Source organism: Watersipora subatra, chromosome 1 (assembly GCF_963576615.1).
Source record: "Watersipora subatra chromosome 1, tzWatSuba1.1, whole genome shotgun sequence".
NCBI classification, from domain to species: domain Eukaryota; kingdom Metazoa; phylum Bryozoa; class Gymnolaemata; order Cheilostomatida; family Watersiporidae; genus Watersipora; species Watersipora subatra.
Window position 1 is genome coordinate 2,112,395 of NC_088708.1, and position 16,569 is coordinate 2,128,963.

General features: G+C 35.7%; 2 protein-coding genes across 2 annotated transcripts in view; one reads left to right on the top strand and one right to left on the bottom strand.

Annotated features, from left to right (window-relative positions):
- The first annotated feature begins 81 nt into the window (after positions 1 to 81).
- Positions 82 to 2,663, top strand: LOC137385828 (uncharacterized). Its single transcript, XM_068072400.1, has 4 exons — positions 82 to 102; positions 1,651 to 1,785; positions 2,014 to 2,181; positions 2,646 to 2,663. Exons 1-4 carry the CDS (start codon positions 82 to 84, stop codon positions 2,661 to 2,663), a joined length of 342 nt encoding a protein of 113 aa, XP_067928501.1.
- A 586-nt stretch (positions 2,664 to 3,249) lies between these two features.
- LOC137403024 (importin-13-like) overlaps positions 3,250 to 16,569 on the bottom strand; it is a 36,318-nt gene continuing 22,998 nt past the window's right edge. The window contains exons 18-22 of the mRNA XM_068089402.1: positions 16,281 to 16,377; positions 15,898 to 16,017; positions 7,382 to 7,530; positions 5,510 to 5,691; positions 3,250 to 3,653 (exon numbers count right to left, since the gene is read on the bottom strand). Coding sequence (XP_067945503.1) covers positions 3,536 to 3,653; positions 5,510 to 5,691; positions 7,382 to 7,530; positions 15,898 to 16,017; positions 16,281 to 16,377 — 666 coding nt within the window. The 3' untranslated portion in view covers positions 3,250 to 3,535. The remainder of the gene's footprint in view (positions 3,654 to 5,509; positions 5,692 to 7,381; positions 7,531 to 15,897; positions 16,018 to 16,280; positions 16,378 to 16,569) is intronic.

Below are 16,569 nucleotides of genomic sequence, written 5' to 3' on the forward strand. Positions count from 1 at the left end.
AATCAAGAAGAGTGTGACCATTTGCTGCCTCCATCTCCAGCTTGTATCACAAACACCCAAGCTAACAGGAAATGAGGCACAATGCGAGCGAGCGACTCTCTTGTGGGCACATTTGCAATGTAAATAACAGCCGTGATAGTATATGGACAATTTTAAAAGCACACTAACTTCCTGTTGCATGTTCATGTCTGAATGTAACTGATTGGGTATGAGATGTTGGAATCAGATGTCTATCTAGGTTGGATACACGATAGTGCCACCTTTCAGTTTTTTCTTCCTAAACATGCAAAAGGAGTTATCTCATCTCTGAAAAATTTTGCAAGCTTTCATGAATCCTCAATATAATTTTTAAAATGACCAATCTAGATTTATTCAGCTCTAGCCCTGTTAAAAATTACACATAATCCACTTGTATATTAGGCCTATTTAAAGGGTTTGGAAAAAAATGAAGATAATTAAAACATATGACTTGTAAGTCTATTTTTAGAATGTTGTTATAATGATGGAGGATAGGAATGCAGACAGGTGTATTCCCCTATGATATGCAGCCACTAAAATTGAGCAGCCAACTTGATTAGCAATAAAGGTTTGTTAGCCAACTAGGACTCTTAGCTGCGCAGGCAAGAACTTGGCACGGCCAATAGTTGCAGTATAAAATGTTAATTAAAAAAACTTGTAAGCGTATTTATCGATTACAGCTACCGTAAGTTGTCCTTAGCAGACATTTTTGCAAATGGATAAATTTGCATCAGTCATGCATGCAACCTTTAATTTAATTTCTATTGATTAGCGCAAAAGACGAGGAGTAACCTCAGCCATCTATCAGCTCAGTACCTCAGCCATCTATCAGCTCAGTACCTCAGCCATCTATCAGCTCAGTACCTCAGCTTGCGCATATGCGTTAAGTTAATCCCTTGATGCAGTCAAAAAGCATGTTTCTACAATTCGATTTCTGACTTCTGTAAAACAACCAAACCCATTGCATAGCCCTTGTATAGCAATTTTCTAAGGTACTGAGTGAATAAACAAAAGGATCATGAAAAAAACTTGTTTCTTGGACTAGCAGGAGCCATAAAAGATGTGATTGCTAGTAGTAATGAGAATAATTATCATTATCAAGGCCTATAGGCTAGCAAATACCAGTCACACTTTGTCTCAGAGAAGCTATATCATAGCTTGATAATGGCCACAGCTTGCTAAGTCAGCCTGTCATATGCCGCAATGACATGCTGTGGATTGTTGTCAAAATGTTTTAGATGTATCACACATTGTGAGTTACAATATTATAGCTCATCATTAAACACAACTTGTCATACCTACTGATTGTCATAGGGCACAACTTGTCATACCTACTGATTGTTATAGGGCACAACTTGTCATACCTACTGATTGTCATTAAACACGACTTGTCAGACCTACTACTTGTCATTAAACACAACTTGTCATACCTACTACTTGTGAAAACACAACTTGTCATACCTACTACTTGACATAGGGCACAACTTGTCATACCTACTACTTGCCATTAAACACAACTTGTCATACCTACTGCTTGTCATTAAACACAACTTGTCATACCTACTGATTGTCACTAAACACAACTTGTCATACCTACTACTTGTCATTAAACACAACTTGTCATACCTACAGATTGTCATTAAACACAACTTGTCATACCTACTACTTGTCATTAAACACAACTTGTCAGACCTACTACTTGTCATAGAGCACAACTTGTCATACCTACTACTTGTCATTAAACACAACTTGTCAGATCTGCTACTTGTCATAGGGCACAACTTGTCATACCTACTGCTTGTCATTAAACAGAACTTGTCATACCTACTACTTGTCATAGGGCACAACTTGTCATGCCTACTACTTGTCATTAAACACAACTTGTCATACCTACTACTTGTCATTAAACACAACTTGTCATACCTACTGATTGTCATAGGGCACAACTTGTCATACCTACTACTTGTTATTAAACACAACTTGTCATACCTACAGATTGTCATTAAACACAATTTGTCATACCTACTATTTGTCATAGGGCACAACTTGTCATACCTACTGCTTGTCATAGGGCATAACTTATCATACCTACTGATTGTCATTAAACACACCTTGTCATACCTACTGACTGTCATTAAACACAACTTGTCAGACCTACTCCTTGTCATTAAACACAACTTGTCATACCTACTACTTGTCATGGGGCACAACTTGTCATACCTACAGATTGTCATTAAACACAACTTGTCATACCTACTGCTTGTCATTAAACACAACTTGTCATACCTACTGATTGTCATAGGGCACAACTTGTCATACCTACTGATTGTCATAGGGCACAACTGGTCATACCTACTGCTTGTCATTAAACACAACTTGTCATACCTACTGCTTGTCATTAAACACAACTTGTCATACCTACTGCTTGTCATTAAACACAACTTGTCAGACCTACTACTCGTCATAGGGCACAACTTGTCATACCTACTCCTTGTCATTTGTGTTGCAAAGGTTCCACAAAAGGCCTATTTAAAAATTATTTCTTCCGCATTAGTTGTAAAAGAATAACCTACTTCACGCTAATAAAATACATTCAGGATAATTTTTGGTATATTTGATTTTCTTAGGAAATGGTAAAACACTGACACAGCTTTGTTTAAGATACCAGCACACGCAAAGTTTGCATAGAGAAAAATGCTCTAGAAACAATCTAAAACCTAACTATCTCTCTATTTGGTTAGGCTACTAAATTCATCGAAATAATCCTGTGTACAAGTGAGGGAAACCATGGACATGCTTGCATTAGAAGATGCAGTCCAATCACAGACATGTTTTGAAACTTAAATATTTTGAATAAAAGCACCAAAGTACAATACAATGCCTACTCAACCTACCAAGATTAAATATATATCAGTAGTCTGATATAAGTTTGGTTGCCATACATGTAGGTGAAGCTGTGCATATATTTTATGAAACATAGGTCAGACAATAAACAGGATGTAGTCCTTTTCATCAACAAATACATTTTTCATAACAAACTTTGCAAAATATCAAACTTTGAAAAGATCAGTTCATAGTCATCTACTTTAATAAATAATATCAAACTTGACTAAAAGTGTAGAGGATGTAGAAGAGGCAAAGTTTTCCATACCAAAAATGGAAGAGATAGAGAGACAAATGCGAACTGATTTGGTGTGAAGGAAAGAATATACACAAACATCTATAATACATTCTAAATGCAAGGGTGGCTAAAGAGAAGTACGACAACTCCCAGTTATATGAACCAACGCTTAACATAGAAGTGATCTTATCGTTGTCTATACATGTACATGAGAATTTTTCTCTTTGTTGCATCGATATAGGAGATCTTTGTGAATTATTCTACAAAACTACCACTCTTATTCTGCTGCTTGTGAACATGGCCATTGGGTATCTGTAGACAAACAGTTATTCCAGCCTTAATGGTGAATAAGGAACTAGGAGATGACTAGAGAGGAGAGTTGAACTTGGTCACCGACTAACGAAACTGATTACTCAGGGCTACTTGCTGAGCGTATTCTGTTCCGTAAATGCCTCGACAGACCATTGAGAAGTTTGCTATGGTATCCTTCAGGCGTCTTTTGTTGCTTCGCTCCCTGCAAGCAGAGCAAAAATGTAAGAAGTGAAGAAAGTCTTGCGTGCCCTCTCCTTTCACATAATTATGGTGAACAGCAAGCAGACAGTAGACATCATGTGAAGATCTCCTTTCATTAAGCTAGATATGGAGTCAGTTATATATACTAGATTGGATATGAGTCAGTTATATATACTAGATTAGACATAGAGTCAGTTATATATACTAGATTAGACATGGAGTCAGTTATATATACTAGATTAGACATAGAGTCAGTTATATATACTAAATTAGATATGGAGTCAGTTATATATACTAGATTAGACATGGAGTCAGTTGTATATACTAGATTAGACATGGAGTCAGTTATATATCCTAGACTAGACATGGAGTCAGTTATATATCCTAGATTGGATATGAGTCAGTTATATATACTAGATTAGACATAGAGTCAGTTATATATACTAGATTAGACATGGAGTCAGTTATATATACTAGATTAGACATAGAGTCAGTTATATATACTAAATTAGATATGGAGTCAGTTATATATACTAGATTAGACATCGAGTCAGTTATATATACTAGATTAGACATGGAGTCAGTTGTATATACTAGATAAGACATGGAGTCAGTTATATATACTAGATTAGATATGGAGTCAGTTATATATACTAGATTAGACATTGAGTCAGTTATATATACTAGATTAGACATGGAGTCAGTTATATATACTAGACTAGACATGGAGTCAGTTATATATCCTAGATTGGATATGAGTCAGTTATATATACTAGATTAGACATAGAGTCAGTTATATATACTAGATTAGACATGGAGTCAGTTATATATACTAGATTACACATGGAGTCAGTTATATATACTAGATTAGACATGAGTCAGTTATATATACTAGATTAGACATCGAGTCAGTTATATATACTAGATTACACATGGAGTCAGTTATATATACTAGATTAGACATGAGTCAGTTATATATACTAGATTAGACATCGAGTCAGTTATATATACTAGATTAGACATCGAGTCAGTTATATATACTAGATAAGACAAGGAGTCAGTTATATATACTAGATTAGACATGAGTCAGTTATATATACTAGATAAGATATGGAGTCAGTTATATATACTAGATTAGACATGGAGTCAGTTATATATACTAGATTAGACATGGAGTCAGTTATATATACTAGATAAGACATCGAGTCAGTTATATATACTAGATTAGACATCGAGTCGGTTATATATACTAGATAAGATATGGAGTCAGTTATATATACTAGATTAGACATCGAGTCAGTTATATATACTAGATTAGACATGGAGTCAGTTATATATACTAGATTGGACATGGAGTCAGTTATATATACTAGATTAGACATGAGTCAGTTATATATACTAGATTAGACATCGAGTCAGTCATATATACTAGATTAGACATGAGTCAGTTATATATACTAGATTAGACATGAGTCAGTTATATATACTAGATTAGACATGAGTCAGTTATATATACTAGATTAGACATGGAGTCAGTTATATATACTAGATTAGACATGGAGCCAGTTATATATACTAGATTAGACATGGAGCCAGTTATATATACTAGATTAGACATGAGTCAGTTATATATACTAGATTAGACATGGAGTCAGTTATATATACTAGATTAGACATGAGTCAGTTATATATACTAGATTAGACATGGAGTCAGTTATATATACTAGATTAGACATAGAGCCAGTTATATATACTAGATTAGACATGGAGTCAGTTATATATACTAGATTGGACATGGAGTCAATTATATATACTAAACTAGATCTGGAGCCTGTTACATGACTGGCATAGACTCACCGGAGAACATCCTTGATAAACTGAGACTTCTGAGTAGGGGTTGGCTGGGGGACAGGATAATTCTCTTGAGAGAGAAGTGTGGTCATCATCTTAGAAGCTGTGTCAAGATAAGAGACATTCATTGCCAGAAATATAGCAGTTGTGTTCTCCACGTTAGCTCTAGGAGACGCTCCGCCTATGGACTGTCATATAAAACAAAGACACATAGGATAAGGATAGAATGAACTGATGTCATGAACACAAGTAGAGAGATAGTGAGAGGAGTATGGGTAGAGGCAACTAATCTGTTGCGGTCTCTACATCAAGTAGAAGTTACTAAAGGCCTAGATACACAGGTACGAATTAGGACAGGCCCAGATATACAGGTACGAATTAGGACAGGTCCAGATATACAGGTACGAATTAGGACAGGCCCAGATATAAAGGTACGAATTAGGACAGGCCCAGATATACAGGTACGAATTAGGACAGACCCAGATATACAGGTACGAATTAGGACAGGCCCAGATATACAGGTACGAATTAGGACAGGCCCAGATATACAGGTACGAACTAGGACAGGCCCAGATATACAGGTACGAATTAGGACAGGCCCAGATACACGGGTACGAATTAGGACAGGCCTAGATATACAGGTACGAATTAGGACAGGCTCAGATATACAGGTACGAATTAGGACAGACCCAGATATACAGGTACGAATTAGGACAGGCCCAAATATACAGGTACGAATTAGGACAGGCCCAGATATACAGGTACGAATTAGGACAGGCCCAGATATACAGGTACGAATTAGGACAGGCCCAGATATACAGGTACGAATTAGGACAGGCCCAGATATACAGGTACGAATTAGGACAGGCCCAGATATACAGGTACGAATTAGGACAGGCCCAGATATACAGGTACGAATTAGGACAGGCCCAGATATACAGGTACGAATTAGGACAGGCCCAGATATACAGGTACGAATTAGGACAGGCTCAAATATACAGGTACGAATTAGGACAGACCCAGATATACAGGTACGAATTAGGACAGGCCCAGATATACAGGTACGAATTAGGACAGGCCCAGATATACAGGTACGAATTAGGACAGGCCCAGATATACAGGTACGAATTAGGACAGGCCCAAATATACAGGTACGAATTAGGACAGGCCCAGATATACAGGTACGAATTAGGACAGGCCCAGATATACAGGTACGAATTAGGACAGGCCCAGATATACAGGTACGAATTAGGACAAAAAAGTATTATAAAATTTGTTACTGCAAACATTTACTCGGCTTTGTCATGCAAAATAAAGACAGCTTTCCCTTCGTTCGTTTTGCTAAATACTTTTTCACTGAATAAATTGAGCACATAAAATTTAATGTTTTTCTCTATTACTTCTGGTAACTATTTGATTTCTGAAGTAGACAAACTGTTTGCATGCTATTGCACAAGAGAATAGTCACACAGTTTTTGTCGGGGAAACCCTATGGTCCCGACGCGAACACAAAAAGCTGTATTAGTTACGATTTACCACCATTTGGTCAGTCTTACGCACTACGAAATATTGCCATCGCGAATGTTCAGTCTTTGTATGATACCAATGTCAGATATATCAAAAACTTAGCACTGATTGCTAGTTCGTTGAACCACAGAGCCTTTAATGAGAACATAACTAATTTAGACGTGGAAAAACATTCCAATTTTATCTGGGCTCGACCATGATTTGAGCCGTGATTAGGACCAATTAGAAGACATTTTGGAAGTAGGGGATGGAAGAACGCAGAGTGCACAGAGGCTGTGAGAATGGTAAGAGAGGAGAACGTGGCAAATGCTTTAAAATAAATGGAGAAAGACAACTCTAAGTTTGACAAACCTTTAACATGATGTGATACAAAGGGGCTGATAAGCGCTCGATAACATCATCTAATTTTTTGTACTTTTCTTTCTTAGCAAGAATCTCGGCGAGAAAGGAGCAAGATGCTTTCATTGTAGGGGCTTCTGGGAAGGAAACTCCAACAATTGCTGTTAACACAAAGAACCTGTATGAACCATACATACATTCGTAGTATGAGTATGACATGCAGCGCATATTCCATGTTTGTTTTATAAAACAGAATAGTTTACCCTCCACAGCATGCATAAATATACATATATATGTATGTGGGTAAGATGTTTCATTATGAGAATCATGCGTAAAATGTGGAAATTTTTTTCAAGTATTTTAAACATTTCCATTCAAACTTTAGTATGTCATGATACATCTTATCCATGTAAAACTTTAAAAATCGGCTCATTGGTCCTATTGGATATATTGTGACGTCTCATCGGGAGACAAATGCATGCGACAAAAAGACAACATGATAGTCAAGAGACACTAATAAACTCGGTAGCCCAGCATGATATGACACCCTACGGTTACTGACTTGCATGAACATATATTAAGAAATCTAAGAACATTTTAGAAACGATATTTTATCTTTATACAAAGAATAACGCCGATAAAACTGGATATATAGAACGCAATATGAAACAATGTAAGGCTGTTTGCAACATTCAAATACCAGAATAAAATATATATTGCTACGGTAAGTTATATTGCAAAGAGTGAATGTTCACCAGTACTAGCTATAATAGCAGACTGGAATTTCACTACTTAGATAGAGTCGTTACACAACTTAATGTCAATTGTAGGTGTTATAGTGCAGCATTTTTATTTTGAAAACTTACCTTTCTAAATCAATATGCATCTAGCTAATTATCCGTTATTTTTTAGTGTTCGTAAGAATTCCCAGTAGTTTTAATGATTTGATGAATGTACTTGACCTTTCCAGCGAGCAAATACTTAGTTGATTTTTTGTAATGAAAAGTTTGAAATTTTACCCATATGCAGGTTACTTTATTCCATTTGTAGATGACTTACATTACAAGGTCTACTTGCATATATTCTGACTACAGCAACTGATGTTATAGTTTGCTTTTGTACATTAAAACTACCTACGAACTACAGTAAATATTTGTCACCAGCAGCAATAGTTTTTACAGAATTGTTCAGCATACTATTTTCAATGATGTACATCAATGGAATCAATGATGTACGTGTACATCAATGGAATCAATGATGTACATCAATGGAATCAATGATGTACATCAATGGAATCAATGATGTACATCAATGGAATCAATGATGTTCATTAATGGAATCAATGATGTCCATCAATGGAATCAATGATGTACATCAATGATGTCTATCAATGGAATCAATGATGTCCATCAATGGAATCAATGATATCCCATCAATGGAATCAACAATGTCCATCAATGGAATCAATGATATACATCAATGAAATCAATGATGTACATCAATGGAATCAACAACGTCCATCAATGGAATCAATGATGTACATCAATGGAATCAACGATGTCCATCAATGGAATCAACGATGTCCATCAATGGAATCAACAATGTCCATCAATGGAATCAATGATGTACATCAATGAAATCAATGATGTCCATCAATGGAATCAACGATGTCCATCAATGGAATCAACAATGTCCATCAATGGAATCAACAATGTCCATCAATGGAATCAATGATGTCCATCAATGGAATCAACGATGTCCATCAATGAAATCAATGATGTCCATCAATGGAATCAATGATGTACATCAATGGAATCAACAATGTCCATCAATGGAATCAATGATGTACATCAATGGAATCAACAATGTCCATCAACGGAATCAATGATGTCCATCAATGGAATCAACGATGTCCATCAATGAAATCAATGATGTCCATCAATGGAATCAATGATGTACATCAATGGAATCAACAATGTCCATCAATGGAATCAATGATGTACATCAATGGAATCAATGATGTCCATCAATGGAATCAATGATGTACATCAATGGAATCAATGGTGTATGTGTACATCAATGGAATCAATGATGTCCATCAATAGAATCAATGATGTACATCAATGGAACCAATGATGTCCATCAATGGAATCAATGATGTCCATCAATGGAATCAATGATTCCATCAATAAAACCAATGATGTCCATCAATGGAATCAATGATGTACATCAATGGAATCAATGATGTCCATCAATGGAATCAATGATGTACATCAATGGAATCAATGATGTATGTGTACATCAATGGAATCAATGATGTCCATCAATAGAATCAATGATGTACATCAATGGAACCAATGATGTCCATCAATGGAATCAGTGATGTCCATCAATGGAATCAATGATTCCATCAATAGAACCAATGATGTCCATCAATGGAATCAATGATGTACATCAATGGAATCAATGATGTCCATCAATGGAATCAATGATGTCCATTAATGAAATCAATGATGTACATCAATGGAATCAATGATGTACGTGTACATCAATGGAATCAACGATGTCCATCAATGGAATCAACAATGTCCATCAATGGAATCAACAATGTCCATCAATGGAATCAATGATGTCCATCAATGGAATCAATGATGTACATCAATGGAATCAATGATGTCCATCAATGGAATCAACAATGTCCATCAATGGAATCAATGATGTACGTGTACATCAATGGAATCAATGATGTCCATCAATGGAATCAATGATGTACATCAATGGAATCAATGATGTACATCAATGGAATCAATGATGTTCATCAATGGAATCAATGATGTCCATTAATGAAATCAATGATGTACATCAATGGAATCAATGATGTACGTGTACATCAATGGAATCAACAATGTCCATCAATGGAATCAATGATGTACGTGTACATCAATGGAATCAACGATGTCCATCAATGGAATCAATGATGTTCATCAATGGAATCAACAATGTCCATCAATGGAATCAATGATGTACATCAAAGGAATCAATGATGTACATCAATGGAATCAATGATGTACGTGTACATCAATGGAATCAACAATGTCCATCAATGGAATCAACAATGTCCATCAATGGAATCAATGATGTTCATCAATGGAATCAACAATGTCCATCAATGGAATCAATGATGTACATCAATGAAATCAATGATGTTCATCAATGGAATCAACAATGTCCATCAATGGAATCAATGATGTACATCAAAGGAATCAATGATGTACATCAATGGAATCAATGATGTACGTGTACATCAATGGAATCAACGATGTCCATCAATGGAATCAACAATGTCCATCAATGGAATCAACAATAACCATCAATGGAATCAATGATGTACATCAATGGAATCAATGATGTTCATCAATGGAATCAACAATGTTCATCAATGGAATCAATGATATCCCATCACTGGAATCAACGAATTTCAACGGATGTCAACAAATTTCAAGGAATCAACGAATGTCCTGAAATTTAAGGCGCTCTAACTCAAAAGAATGATAGCTGTCTTATGGGTTATTGGGTTGGGACACATCACATAAACGTCTTAGTTTAATATACCAATACAGATTCCCCTGTCATACAGCCCATGACCGAAGTGATAATGGAAAAAAGAAAGGGTACTGCTGGTTGTTGAAAAAGTAGTTGTCAGCAGGAATTGACAGAGTATAGTGTAAATGAGAGTTGTTCGAGATGATATAAAATAAATTAGAGGGAGCACGACTCCAAAAAGGTGCAACTAACAATTTATTTTGGAGGTAAAGTTGGGTTGAAACCAGGTATATGAGTAATTGGTTAATTGTTGCTATTACAGTTGTATTTGGTAGTGTAATATAAATAGATATATAAAGGTGAAAAAGTTCTATTTTAGAAGTGTAAGTATAGAAAAATGTTAGGAATGTTGTGAATGGAAAGTATATGGGGAATGTAAAGTTGTATATAAAGTAATAGAAATGGAATAATGGTATATGATATAGAATAATGTTGTACATAGAGTTATATGTAGGCCCTATATAAGTATATGTAAAGTATTTTGTATACGAACTAATAACAAAGGAAATATAATAATAGAAATATAGAAAAGGAGACATATAAAGTGTTTAGAAAAAGTTCATATAGAAAATAATAGAAATAGTTTTGTTAGATAAGTGCAGTGTTCTGTTAAAGGTCGCGCAGCCTAGTTTCCTCTCTTTTTCGTTGTAAGATTTGGTCATTGATAGCTAATCGAGTGATGCGCTCCCTAGCGAAGTTGTTAACAAGTAAGTCATTAATGTTTTGAACTCGAGAGTGGGAAGAGTATAGTTCATATTGGAAAAAGTTCATTTTCTGTTACAACGGTAAAATATTGAGAGTTGGTTTGTGTGAGCCAATGAATAGTTACTTTAAGATCTTGAAATTGGATTTTACTGAAGGTGCGCAAATTTTTCAGTTGCCCTAATAATAGGGAAAAGTATAGTTCTGTAAAATCTAATCTCAAGATCTCAACGTTACTATTCTCAATATTTTACCGTTGTAACAGGAAACAAACTTTTTCCAATATGAACTACACTCTTCCGAGAGAGAGCAACAAACGATATTCCAGCGGTAATTCCGGCCATAGACTGGTGAAATGTGCACGTTTTTTCGTAAAATGCGTATGGCTTTATGGTTCTACTATCTGTCACACGGCTTTATGGGCATTTTGTTGGCCGGTCTTAATTTTGATTAATAAGGCTCGTCAGGTTTTAATGGCGAATTTAGGCTAAATTAATCTTTCTAGTTATGTATACTCCGATTAGATGGGTAAGTTTTAGGATATTGTCTACACTTTTCAAAGACTAGGCAACATATTTAAATAGGTTTATATGTGTTTTGTATCATTATTATACTTGAAGGTTGACTTGCAACAAAATTCACATTACAGTTATTTGGTATCAAAAGATTCACCCAGTCTTACTCTGTTGTGTTGTAGGTGCCAAATATGTGAAAATGTGATTACAAGCTCTTAAAAGCTCAAAAACGAAAAGCCGCCGTGGATTGGAATCTGTTTATTTATCTGACGTAGTCATTCCAGTTTGGTTATCGTCTTGTCACGTATGTTCTCACGTGAATTGAAAGGTCAATAAAAAGCTTAATGTAAAACTTATCGTAGTACTAGTTTATGACAAACCCTTCGGGTTTCACCAAAGACCCCGTATCAAATATAGATGCTCGCTACTTTACAGTTTTTTTTTGGCATTATTCAATCGTCAAGTCGTAATCTGATCATGTGACCCAATACTTCGCAAATAATTTTTGCAGCACTTTTCGATTATCACAGGTGATCAACAGGCTCGTCATGATTATCAGACAATGATATGTACTCCTTCGAGCTAAGGTTAAAAAGTTTAACGATTTTTTACAGTAAGTTATAAGATATCAGTGCTAAAAGTGACAGCATTACAATGATGATAAAACAGACGCGTAAGAACAATAGACATAGTTTTATTGAATGTGTGAAGTATATTTGTGAAAATATTTCGACGAATAAGGTTGCAAGAAAGTGTAAACAGAAACCATCTCTCACAATTACATCACAATTGAGCCGTTTTGGAAAGGGAACCCAAACTACGGCGGTCTCGTGTGGCTGCGATTTTCTGTTCGTTTTTGAGCTTTTAAAGATGTGGTTGCATCAAAAAATTCAATTTAATGAAATTAAGACCCATAAAAGGCTAAAACATCAGCTACAATTTGATGCCATTTTTGTCTTTGTAGACCAACCCTGTCCAGAGATATATGCGTTTGAATTAGACCCTCTTTTAAAAAGCTCACGTTCCAGCGGGTGCTTCTTTCGTGATGTCGCAAGCAATATATCTGAAAAGAAACCACGAGCGATAAATATGAGGTCGCTCCCTTAGCCAATCATCAGCGCGAAATTTTTATATAGGCCGTAATAAATGTTATCACTCGTAAAACGTGTTGTCTGTGATCTCAAATTTAGGGATTCTATTCTATTATTAAATCGCATGGACATCGATATTTACTAAATTAATTAACATCGTTACTTTAATGAATTACTCGATCGACACGTTTTATTGGCGAACAACATACATGTAATTGTAAAATTGCTGTAAAGTTACTGCGAAGGTGACTCCGAGTTTTCTTGGCATCAGGTAGATAAAGTTCTACGGAGGAAGCTCGGAGAATGGAGGTAAATTTATCTTTTACTTTGAGTCTCCTATAGAGTTTCCTGTTGAGTTTACATTCAGATTATATTTCCCTGTTTGAGGCTAAAATGTAATTTCCTGCGCGTGCGAGATACGTATGTACAGTAAGTTCTTGACGGCTTCTTTTTAATCTTTAGTATCTAGCTATACAATGGCTTAGATTGATGAATATACTAAAGTTAATATTTTAGTACTCATTAATACATGTACTGATTAATAAAATTATAACTTATGCTATCACTAATCATCGTTTTATTTTTTTTATCGGTTCACCTAGCTACATTTGCTTCAAACTTTCTGTGGAAGCTTTATCTAGTAAATTAGATTTATGATTTGACATTAGATGTTCACTTTTCACTTGTAGAAAGTGAAGAAAATCAATTGATCAATGCAAATCTTTAATTTCCAGAACCAAAGCTCCGAATCGTTGGCTTGGCGTACTTGTGCCTTTGTTAAACATTAATTCGTTTTTAAAATTACACTCGCAATCTATTTAACTCCCAATTTGGAAGCTGTCAATAGATACACTTTAGAATGACATATCTATGAATGACATATATTTATAGCATTTGTTTTACTGATTACAGAATGTTTATGTCGTCCCACCAACTGAAGAAGCTTTGTCAGTGTGGAAACTGCCATAAAGGGAAAAGAGAGACTTGAATGTGTGCTGCATAAACCATGATGTTTTGTTTGAGTTTGTTGCAGTAGATGAATTTGTCTTATTGTATCAGCTAAAACTATGTGAGTGGCCACGACTTGATGAATATTTTTAACAAAAGCTTTATGCCGAGATGAAAATATTTTTGCTTGTAAAAATTATATAATAAAATAATATTGTTGAAGATAATGCAAAACATGATTTGCAGAATATTGTAGTGAATTGGATATGGTATATGGATGTCCGCAGAACTGGAGAATGTGAGTTCAAATCCAGTTTGCAGCAGACTTCTCATCCTTAAAACTCTATCCCTATCTATATTCTTTTCAAAGACGCGACTTGCTTATTTCACTTCGGTAGTATTCGGTAAGAATACTACTAGTAAGAAACTAGTACGTAGACGGTGTAGGCAATGATATACAGCCCCGCCCCAAGGATAGGCGACGGACATAATGTGGGCGGGACTTATGGGAGGCTGTATATCGTTAGTATGGGTAGCTGCGGAACTGCTGATACAAAGACCTCATTCTACATAGCTTGACAGAATTACCGTAGACCGGTAGAATTGGTAGTCGGTACCCAAATGTTTACACAACATTTGGAGAAAGTGAGTAGAACAAATTTTCAATTTTCGTCATTTGAGGCCTTTGAAACATTCATAATAATGCATCTGTAGCTGGATTTAAAATTTTATTCTAGCCAACATGAGCAAATACAAAATAAGATATATGCCAATAGAGCCGCGTAAGACTAGACTTTTATCGCAAATAGCCGATGTGAATACGAGATAGGGACAGGTTGTATAACGCGTGACATCATTTTGGGCAAGTCTGGACACGTTTTTGTGGCCTGAGCGTTTTTACCGCGATCAGACTTTTTCGATTTTAATCTTCAAATATCTTGGCAATGAGATCGCATAACACAACAAACAACATATCAAATGATAGAGAAAAAAAATGCTTTCTTTTAAGATCAACTCAAATTTGACGCAACCACATCTTTAAGAGCTTGTAATCACCTTTCCACATATTTTGCACCTACAACTCAACAGAGTAAGACATGGTGAATCTTTTCATATCAAATAACTGTAATGTGAATTTTGTGCAAGTCAACCTTTAAACAACTCCACAGAAAAATGGTTAAATTTTTGATGAGATTTCGGTACAAGGGTTTGGGTATGGCCGTTGATGGATAATTTTCGGGAGTTGTGTGCACATATGCATTTATCATAAAGCTCCCAAACACTCGCTTCGCTCGTGTTTGGTAGTGGGATTATTTATGTTTATCATAGACATATAATTTAGTTTTATGTTTTATACACAGGTAAAATAATGAAAGGCTTTCATATAACATGTACATAGTAAGCTAGTATAGAGCAGTGCAGGGGCAGAGACACACAGTTCAAACCAAAGTATTGATATCAATTCGCTATGTAACTTGTTTTCTAAACTCAACTTATCAAATAAAAAGAAAGAAAGTTTTATAGCTCCGGCAATGTGACAAGACCACAGCTACGGTAAATTTGACAAGCACTATATTTGCCTGCATAGTTTGTTGCCATGTGATGCCCTATCAGCTCTGAACAAGCAGCTGAGTGGTTTCCATTGCTGAGAATTAATGGAGAACCTTACCCATCTCTAGACTAGCCTCAAATGGAAAAGCTTCGTCAGCGATAATGATTGATAACTTTTTTGACATCTGTGAGCAGAGGTTCATGTAGGATTCAAGGAGATCGGTGCGATTGCGGGCCTCTGTAATAGCAACAAAAGATAAGTGGGAAGCTTCACACGATGATGAAAAGAGAAGAGGCTGAGACACTGGACTCATTTTGTGTCAGTAAATGGGTGCGAGCTTATAAGAATAACCCTGAAGGTGACACCTAGACAAACACAACTACAGAAGTTAAATACCAATCTTGAGATGGAAGGATACACGATCCCCATTTCCACTAATTACAACTGGTCAAACAATCTCTATACATAGAATAACGAGGAGGAGGTATGAGTCTACTTACCCTGTTTGAGGGCCTGAAGGGTGTTGTGAGCCACTGAATAAAAGGTGTTTTTGACCAAGTCAAAGGTTATCGCATCTTTGTTGAACATGAGCACCAACTGAAACAGTCATTTTTGACAAATGATTTTGAATAACAATATTTAGTGTGGTACAAGAGATACACTTTCCAAAATTCTCCAAAGGTTTTGTCTTCCCGTGGTAAGATAAATCTTTAAAAATGGAACGACATTTATAGCCTTTCAGGTCGCTATTACAGGCATAACATCTTTGCATGAAAAGTGTATACATCT